At 44.2% G+C, this 9,480-nt stretch overlaps 1 protein-coding gene across 2 annotated transcripts in view; it reads right to left on the bottom strand.

Moving 5' to 3' along the window:
- Window positions 1-2,581: 2,581 nt before the first annotated feature.
- Window positions 2,582-9,480, bottom strand: part of LOC142960208 (cell adhesion molecule DSCAML1-like) — a 49,370-nt gene continuing 42,471 nt past the window's right edge. For both annotated transcript variants that reach the window (XM_076101918.1, XM_076101919.1), the window contains exons 21-33: window positions 7,723-7,876; window positions 7,038-7,155; window positions 6,738-6,901; window positions 6,531-6,629; window positions 6,054-6,242; window positions 5,438-5,725; window positions 5,191-5,346; window positions 5,021-5,051; window positions 4,782-4,900; window positions 4,510-4,662; window positions 4,069-4,269; window positions 3,590-3,901; window positions 2,582-3,015 (exon numbers count right to left, since the gene is read on the bottom strand). In XM_076101918.1, the coding sequence (XP_075958033.1) occupies window positions 2,582-3,015; window positions 3,590-3,901; window positions 4,069-4,269; window positions 4,510-4,662; window positions 4,782-4,900; window positions 5,021-5,051; window positions 5,191-5,346; window positions 5,438-5,725; window positions 6,054-6,242; window positions 6,531-6,629; window positions 6,738-6,901; window positions 7,038-7,155; window positions 7,723-7,876 (2,418 nt within the window). The remainder of the gene's footprint in view (window positions 3,016-3,589; window positions 3,902-4,068; window positions 4,270-4,509; window positions 4,663-4,781; window positions 4,901-5,020; window positions 5,052-5,190; window positions 5,347-5,437; window positions 5,726-6,053; window positions 6,243-6,530; window positions 6,630-6,737; window positions 6,902-7,037; window positions 7,156-7,722; window positions 7,877-9,480) is intronic.

Below are 9,480 nucleotides of genomic sequence, written 5' to 3'. Positions count from 1 at the left end.
TGTTGAGAATGACAGAGGCCGTGACGTATGAAAGATAGCTTTATTGCACAAGGTGTTAGAATGATCTTTTTAGTTTTTCTTTTCTTTTCATAGAAAATGTACTTTTGAACACAAGCAATTGCTATAACAAGCAACTCAAACAAATGTTTGGGATACCCTCAACATTTTTTTTGTTTTTGTTTTGTTTTGTTTTTGATTTTCATACATTGTTTCCTTCAGTTTTTCCCTTTTAGCAAGCATGCAATGATTTTTTGAGGATGAACAAAATACAAAATAATGATAATAAAAAAAGTAAATAGGACAAATGACAACAGCAAAAGACCTTTAAAAAAAGAATAAAAATTCAACAAATTAGTATCAAAAACATAAAGGGAAAGAAAAAAATGTTTTTTGCCCATTTCAGAAGTAAAATATTTTATTTTTGATACTATTTCAATTTTGAAATTGGGGCATTCAACCCTGATGTGTCCCCTGATTTATTCTGACGAAAATAGCTCTTCATACAAAACTGTGTTTTTATGTACAAGACTTAATCTATAAACAACACTGACAACGGTAGAGATGATGGATCTAGCATGTTCCGGGTGGTGAATTTTAACTTTAATTTATCTGAACCGGGGGGAAAAGGACGGGAGCCGGAATGATTCAGGTTTACAGACCGACTCCAGTCCAGTATATACACAACAGTAAGTTTGTGTGACCAAAAGAGCTACGAGTCCCTGATTTCACTTGGCTGAACTGGTTTTAGCCACAGGCCACATACCTCACTACCAAAATTTTGACAAAACCCCAAACAAATTAAAATGAATATCATGAATCAAAATCAACGGACCAACAGACACCCCCTCCCCTAAACGAACAAACAAATAAAGTACATGGATAAATAAATATAAAGCACAAAACGCTATCATGGAGACATTCCAAAAGGTTCTTGTGTGAATGTACATCAGAGCAAGATGGAGGGGTATGGAGATAAAGAAAGCAGGGCATATACAGTAATTCAGACAGGGCAACAACAAAGATATCAATTGAGTGAACATTATATCATTTTCAAAACTGAACTCCCTGACATATAACATCGCTCAACATTATATTATTTTACTTCATTCACATCATGACTGGGATTCTTTCAGCTACTTGTACGTTTCCTTGAAGAGCGAAGCTCGGCTGGGTGACACCAAGGCAGGCTGGGAAGTTGGTAGGATGTGTTACTGAAGCCGTGATTCGACATCATGACTCATGTCTGCAACCACTCTCCCAACATAAAACTTATTTGTGGATCTTCTGCGACACTTATTTCTTCTTCTTTTTTTTTAACCAACCGCTCAGGCTTTCGAGAAGCTCAATAGAGTCAAAGAGCCTGTATTCTCAAAAGCAGACTTAAATAATATGACGGAAGGCTTTCTGCCATGATTGTTTCCGCCGAACACACGTACACAGCAAAGTAGGTTTTTATTTGTTCACCCAGTCAGCCTGCCTTTTCAGGAACTGAAACTAAAACTGCAAGATATACTTATATCTTGCTTTCCCCATCTTGGAAAGGGCCACTCTCTGTCCACACAGGAGCGAAACACTCTTCTGTTAGTCGGTCTACATACAGCAACATACAGAACATCCCGTATATATACTAAACTTTTTTCTTTCTTTAGTCCAACCTTCTTTTTTTTTTTAAATTTGGGTTGAGCGATTGTCTCATTCTTGAATTTGACATTAACATTAAATTGCTGTATATACTACTAAACTATGGTAGTACATACAATTTATACTTTGTCATAATTTCACTTAAATGTCAATAATATACCTACATAGAAATATATATGTAAATTCTTTATAATACCAAATATTCTCTATTTGTAATGTGAGAACTTATAGCTGGTTCATTTGGGTTGTCGTGATTTGTTTAAAAAGTTAGACACTGTTCAGCTGGAGAGAGATGTGTGGAGAATATTATTGTGATAGACATTTTTATCCTTCTTGGAAGTGAACCTGAATCATTTGTTTTGGAATCACCATTCAGAGGAAATCTGCCAATAGCTATTTGGGACTTTTAAGAGACACATAGAGGGTGAAAGATACAGTAAGAATAGGGAACTTAACTGGAAGTCCTGCAAGTTGACAATAATACTCAAACTATGGAGGACAGTATGTGTGTGCATATGAGAGACAGGATGGCCACACAGCTTCATACTGGCTATCGTAGTCTTCATCATCATAAACACAGAGCTTTTAGCTCCTCAATTATAGTCAATATTTTCAAATGACCACAGAATCACTTCCTGTTTATTTTTTTGCTGTGCGACTCCGCGAGGACTGAGCGGAGCAGAGCACCAGCCGGCTGGAACTGTTAGTTGGAGTTAGTACTTCTTTTATAGAGTCCCAGGTGAACATGAAAAGCAGGGTTAGCTGGGTCTCTGTCTGGGAGAACACCTATCCCGAGGAAAATTAGAATGCTGGGCAGTTCACCATTAGTTGGGTTTAAAGAAAGATGGTTGCATGCCCTTTCTAGGCCCAGACCGAAGAGCACCAGAGGGGGGCTGGCTGAGGAGTGTGATAGCAATGCAAGTCTGTGCAGGAGGACGGACTACACCAGTGTGTACGACTTGGAGTAGGCCCCCACACTCTGTTTCTGCAGTCTCCCCAGCGCAGAAGAGCTGCTCTCTAGCAGCGAGTCTCTGGAGCCCCCCACCTTGTTACTGTTGGTGGGGTTGCTGCCCGTGCTGGAAGTGGAAGCAGTTGCTGCAGTGTTGGAGCTGGGCATGGTGAGAGTCCTTTGGGGCAAGGTGGCGGTGCCCGAGCTCGCGCCCAAGCTGGCCAGCCCAGAATGGCCCAGCGTCAGGACCTGCTGCTTGGCAGGGTCTAGAGTCTTGTGACGGCCCTGGGTGTGATACGCCCGCTGCGTCAGGCTGCGGATTGAGGCTTCCCGCGGTGGCACAGCTGGGCACGGGTCATGCAGCTCCCCTTGCTTGCGGAAGAATGGGTCCGTCTTCATGTATAGGGGTAGGTTGCAGAATTCACCTGAGAGAGGCGAGGGAAGAGACAGGACAAGAGCATACAGTGAGGTGATTTTGAATTTTATGCCATTGTGTCCATTGCTGAAATGAATTATTTCCAAATGCATATGAATAAATATGGCCCTGGCGCTTTTCTTACTACAATAGAACTCATGACTTGGTGGTTTTGATTTGGGATTGATTTGTTTGCAGAAAAACGATGCCTCTGATCGGGCCAGGAAACTTCAACATGACCACTTGTTTTTTGATTCAACTTGGATCATTCCTAGTAACAGTGTGGGATTTACCCGTTTGTTATCCACATTATTGTGGGGGAAAAGCCTTTCTTTGGTGTGTCAGCGTCCCCACACCAACTCCCAGAGAGTGCAGTCCATTCCCACTATGTACTTATATAGTTTTAGTAATTTTTTATTTGTTTAATGAAATCTCTTTGGATTCTATTACAGCATTGTTGTGACTTTTTGTTGCTCTTCTGTCAAGGAAAGACCTTTTCCCATCATTTTGAAGTCACTGTAAATAAAATTCCTTGTCTTGGTTTAGGAGAAAAAGCAAGTATTCATGCATCTCTTTGTACTTACTTTTGTTAGCGCGGTGGGGAATGGGCACAGCCACATTTTTACCGCGGTCATAGTCCTGCGGTTTGGGCGGTGAGGCAGTGAAGCGGCAGATGCCTGGTTCGGACGGCGTGCTGAGGGAGGTCATGCTGTCTGCCGGGTCGTTGGTGCCTGTGGTCATCTGGTCGGACGAGCTATCGGAGATGAAGCACTCTGTGATGGTGAACTTGGCATGCTGCAGGTGCTCCTCCAGCTTGGCGTGCTCGTAGGCCCTCGCCAGCTCCTCATAAGTGGAGGAGGCGCTCTCTGTCGACACCATACTGTTGCGACCCTTATCTGGAAAAACATACATAAAAACACATACATTTTATATAATAACTGTGGCAACAATTCTTACTTAGCTGGTTTGATTGATTAAAAAAACATCTATTTAGAAAAGGTTGACCTGAAAATGTGTCATTGCAGTGTCATTGTATCAGGGGTGCGGGCTGGGATTGACCCACCTGTGTCTTGCGACAGACTAGCGCTGTAGCTGTCACTCTCGGTGGCGGTGATGCCGTGAGAGCCCATCGTCCGCCAGTCGGACGTCAGAGTTCGCGCCGAGGCCGTCGACTGGCTCTGACTCGGTCGGCTGAGGGTCCACTGGCTGGAGTATCTGTTCCTGGAGCTGTGGGCTGATTTTATACTCTTCCTGGACACGGGGTCTGAGAGAGGTCACGGTGATCAGAGAACAGCTTGGTAGTACAAAGACTGTGTATCCATATATTGATTGTCAAGACAACCACATACTGTCTTTACTGTCTGAAGTGCTATTCAATACGAGATCGAAGCTTTCACCTGGATTTAGCTGCTCAACCTATTTCATGTTCTGTCACTGTAAGAGCTGTGAAATGTAATGCAATAAGCTTGATTTGCACAAAAAAAAAAAAAAAAAAAAAACTCACTTGTGCCTGGGCGGATGTCTGACATGTCAATCAAAGGCCCTGAGTTCTGGATAAGGGCTTGGTGGTGCAGAGACACGCCGGTACAGAAGTTCTGCGGATTCACTGATTGGCTGAACTCCGTGTCTGTCACTGGCACCGCTGCCTTGTCCTCCCCTGTTGCAAGCAAAAGATGAGGACATACAACTAAATGTTAATGATCTCACAGAAGATACTAGAACATGCGTGATGCAGTGATGAATTAGTTTATGCTGTTGTTAAGTGCAGCCACATGCCTATCTGTTTGATGCCTTCCTTGTCCTCAATGAGTAGCTGAACACGTGGGATGTCAATGTGGAGCCTCGGTCCTTGAGGAGGGCCCTTCACCGGAGTGTCTATGCTGCGATTGTTCTTGCTGCACACACACACACGTGGAAATAACACATATAGTTTTCCAATAGGTTGACCGATGTGAAATATTACATCCTTTACACAGTAGGCATAAAAACTATGCCCGTAAAACGCTGGCTCTTACCTGATAAGCATCTCAGCGAGGCTCTTAGCATCTATAAGAAGACAATATCTTAATTAGATTATAGCTGGCTATGAAGATAATCGTTTCAACTCGTCACTCTTTGTTACATTAATTAATTACACACAATAATGATGATCTCCCTCTGAACTCTCGCTTTCTTTCTCTCTCACCCCTAAGACGCTTAAGCCTCTTCTCTTTGCGTTTCTTGCGGATAATGAAGAGCAAAGCAACACCCAGAGTGACGAGGATGACCGGAGAGCCGATGGAGAACAGCTTCTTCACATCATCCCCTTCTCCACGAGCTGATTTGATGGGAGGGATTGTACCTGTGGAGAGAAGGGCAATGAGAAAAATATTTAGGAAAGAAAATTCAGTGCACGTGGCGCTCAAATAGGAAAAGATGTAGGATACACTCACTGCCATCGTAGTCAGTGGTGGCAAACTGGGAGCTCTGGTTGCCACACCCAGCACTGTTGCACGCCTTCATTTTGAGCTCGTACCAGGTGGCCTCACGCAGCTCACTGAGGAAGAGCTGAGTGGTGGAGTTGGCCTTGAGGCTCTGCCAGGCCCAGGTACCTTTGGGCCTAAAGTCCAGCATCATGTCAGTGATGGGGCAGCCGCCGCTGGTCCAGCCCTGCAGGTTGAGACCTGCATGAGTGGAGTTGATGTGGGTGAGCAGCGGCTGGTCCTTATTGAACACTGGTTCTGTAGAGAAGAGTGGCAGACACAGAACAACGGCGGGTTAGAAAGATGGTGGTAATGCCAACAAAGCAGTATTAAGAAAACAGGCAACAAATTCTCTCCACATAAAGCATTTCTTTTGCACAAACTATGTGACAATTATACATGTTTTTAATATCCGCGATCTGCGAGGGGTAGAAATTCATATTGCCATAAAACAACGTTAAATAGGATAGAACAGCAAAAGCCAAAAAACGAAAAGCTGTTATTCTGTTTTGAGGCCAGAGTTATAGTCTGTTCACTTGTGTCCTGCTTCACTCATGTCTGCAACACTTTTGCTTCCACCCCTCACCTCTTCCATGTGTCTTTGCCTCAATGATCTCACTGATGCGCCCTGAGCCCACGCTGTTCTTGGCCGCCAACTTGACCTTGTACCAGGTTCCACAGCGCAGATTGTCCAGCCTGAAGGAACGTTCACTGGAGCTGATGAACACATCCCTCCACTCCTCTGTGTTGTCCACAGAATACTGCAGCACAAATCCTGCAGAAGCACACAACACGTCAAGTCATTTAGAGCAACTGATGTAAATCCAAGAAATGAAAGACTGTGGAGAGTCCTTGCTGCTGCTACCTCTGTTGGACACCAGGGGGCAACAATAAGCTACAATCAGTTGTAGTTTGACTACTACTTGCACAGAAACATTGTTTACCCTGTTATTTGCAGATTTAGAACAACTGATAGCAAGAGGGTGAAGCGCATTGAAAGGATGTGTTGTCATGAGACAGCTGCAAGGTGGGCAGGTGTTGCTCTGTTCACAGAAAGTCTTACCCCTGATGGAGCTCCCCCCGTTGTCCCCAGGGATCCAAGCCAGGGTGATGGAGGAGGTGGAGGTAGTGGAGACGGTCAGGCGAGGCTGATCAGGAGGAACTGGGTGTACACACAGAGACAGTGACTCAACAGCAGAGCAGAAACATCACAAAGGAAACACGTCCTCCGCTGGAGTTCCACTCAGAGACATCTTCTGTTTCCTCTTACCTTGCACCACCAGATTGACTATGATGGTGTCGAAGCCCAGCGTGTTGGTGGCAGTGCAGGTGTAGTACCCAGAATCCTCCGCTTTGACTGAACGTAGCACCAGTGTGCCGTTGGATAAGATCTGCCGTTGACTGTCAGCTGTCACCGGAATGGCAGAGTCCTCACTGACGAAGTACAGACAGGTTACAGATGTTAATCTCGTTCCAGAAGTAAGTGATTTTGTTTTTCTCTCACATGCAGCAGTGTCTGTCTGTGTGAGTCATGATGCTGACATATAAGTGGCATTAGATGAGCTCTGACCTGTCTTTGGTCCATTTAATTGTGGGGGCGGGTTCTCCCACTGAGCTGCAGGGCAGACGCACTTCCTTCTTCCAGGGTGTGGTCACCGTTCCCCCAAAGGAAAGGATCTTACCCGGGACTGCACGCACAAAAAAGTCATGAATCTTTTGACTACACCAAGACAAAAGAAAAACTGCTCCAGCATCTCTCACACAAATATGTCTTTCTTCGTATTTTCAGAAGTCTAACTGCACGTCTCTGCTGAATGAGTGGCCCAGTTGTCCTGAGGGGAAAGGCCTTTACTCACTTCTAAGGGAATAAAAAGCTGTAGCGTAGTGTTTTAGTGTAGCCCCCCCTCTAACCTCTCAGTTACAGTCTATCTTTTCTCCATAGATCCTCCTCTCTATTGATTCTCGCCTGCTACCTCTCTCCCCAAGGGTCATTTTACTGGATAGGCCCTGTTCATCACCACATAATTAACAACAGCGTTTCTTGCAAAATAGCCACTACTTAATCAATACTACGGCTGTCAATCCATAACAGAGAGAGCAGGACAGAGAGAGGAGGAGAGAGGGTGATGAGAGAGATTTGTCTACAGGAGATCATGTTGCCGTTTCATAGCCATCTCTAGAGCGCTCTCCCTCATAACCTTTACAGAAATCCCTTTACCCTTCTCCTCCACTACAGGCTCGCCCGAAGGACCCACCTTTCCCAGCAGGCTCCACTGTGACCTTTGAGCTGATGTTGCCTCGGCCGGCAGTTGTCACGGCTGCAGACCAGATGTGGTATTGTTTACCACGGGTAAGGTGTGTGATGCGGTAGAAGAGCATCTCTGGGTTGGCCTCGTACTCACTGGGCGCCTGGGACAGAGGGCATGGGATGTCATGTTAGCAAAGTGTGATGAGACAGTGACACGACAGACTTCATGGCCGCTCTCGGACGAAAGAAGTGTTGACGGCTCATACCTCCCAAATGGGTATTGAAAGACAACACTCTTTCTCATTTCAAGTCTTAATTTTCTTGGGAACAAAAGAAGTGAACTTTTAAATAGATCAGATATCAGCACAGCTTGCCTTCTTAAAGATAAAATGATGAGGCTGACATGTCTAGTGTGTGGGGACAGGTGTTTCAATTGACAGAGTTTACAGGGCTTTTAACACTAACACAGACATAGAGTGAATAGAGATTTAAAAAAGATCGCATGGGAAATTCCTGTGTGCTATATTGACAGGGATCCATAACTGTAATTTCATGTAACTCTGATATGTATTCATATTCCTTATGAATTGTGTTATTGCTTAAATTAATTTAGGCATCCAGCTGTTCTCCAATTAGTTATTTCTCTTGTTTGTATTTGCTGGTTCTTGGTATAGGGACCTGTCTTTGTCAAATATGAATGACCTCTCGAAAGAATAATGAAAATTTCCCTGTGAACTCAGTGCTTTGAAAAACTCAGAACATTGCTGGCAAACATCCTGAAGCAGGCAAGAAACCTTAATTAATCGGTAGACTTTTGACAGTCTTGAGTGAAACGATGACGAATGGAAGTGTCATTGTGATGGCAGCGATTTGCACGTTGATGAATTTATTTACCTTTGACACACAAGTTTAATGTTTTGAGAACGTGACATCCTTTTGAAGGACACGATAAGTGCTGTGCTACACAGTGCAAATGAATGTGGTGATTGTATTTCATGTTTTGAGAATCGTAACAGTGTTTCAGGACCGTTACAATTAAGTATTAATTACTACAAAAAAGTGTAAGATAAATAAATGAAATAAAAACATGCATCAAGATTAAGTGCATGGATTTCCTCAGGTTTTTCTTTTTCTTTTTTGGGCAAGACAGAATGGAACAGATCACTCCAAATAAATTTGACACAAATTAAATTATATCACCTCACATAGGCAGATTTATTAACTGGGTTAAGAAAATTTGTATTTCAGGCCTCGGTGCTGCATTAAACTGTGTTCCTGTGGATATTTTTCCAACAAACACATCTTTGAGAAAATATTCACACATACACCTGCAGGCACAAAAACACACACACACACACACATGCCAACGCGCGCGCAAAAACACTGTTCTCTCTCAAGTCGATCCTCTGTTCTATCTCTTTAATCTGTTCATCTCTCAGTGTTCATCTTCTGTTCCTTCACCATTTGCTTTCCCCTCTTTCCTTCTATCCCCCTCCATCTAGCTCAGCGAAGAGGAGAGGATGGAGGGACCGAGGGAGGGAGGAGGGGGGGGATGTGTGTGTGTAGGGGGTGCGTTCGAACATTCCTTCAGCAGAGCGGCGGTGTTGTGGTGATCCAGGGAGTGATACGGGGAGATAATGAAAAGACGGACAAAAGCACTCTCATCTCGATGTGACTGATACCCTCCTCTGCTCCTCCCTTCTTCCCAGCCCGTCTCTCACTCTCTCCCTCTCCCCTCATCTCTCTCGTTTCCTCTCATTTCCCC

The sequence above is a fragment of the Anarhichas minor genome, unplaced genomic scaffold (genome assembly GCF_050575085.1).
Source record: "Anarhichas minor isolate MPS153535 unplaced genomic scaffold, ASM5057508v1 ptg000027l, whole genome shotgun sequence".
NCBI classification, from domain to species: Eukaryota; Metazoa; Chordata; class Actinopteri; order Perciformes; family Anarhichadidae; genus Anarhichas; species Anarhichas minor.
This window is presented reverse-complemented; position numbering and strand designations above follow the sequence as displayed.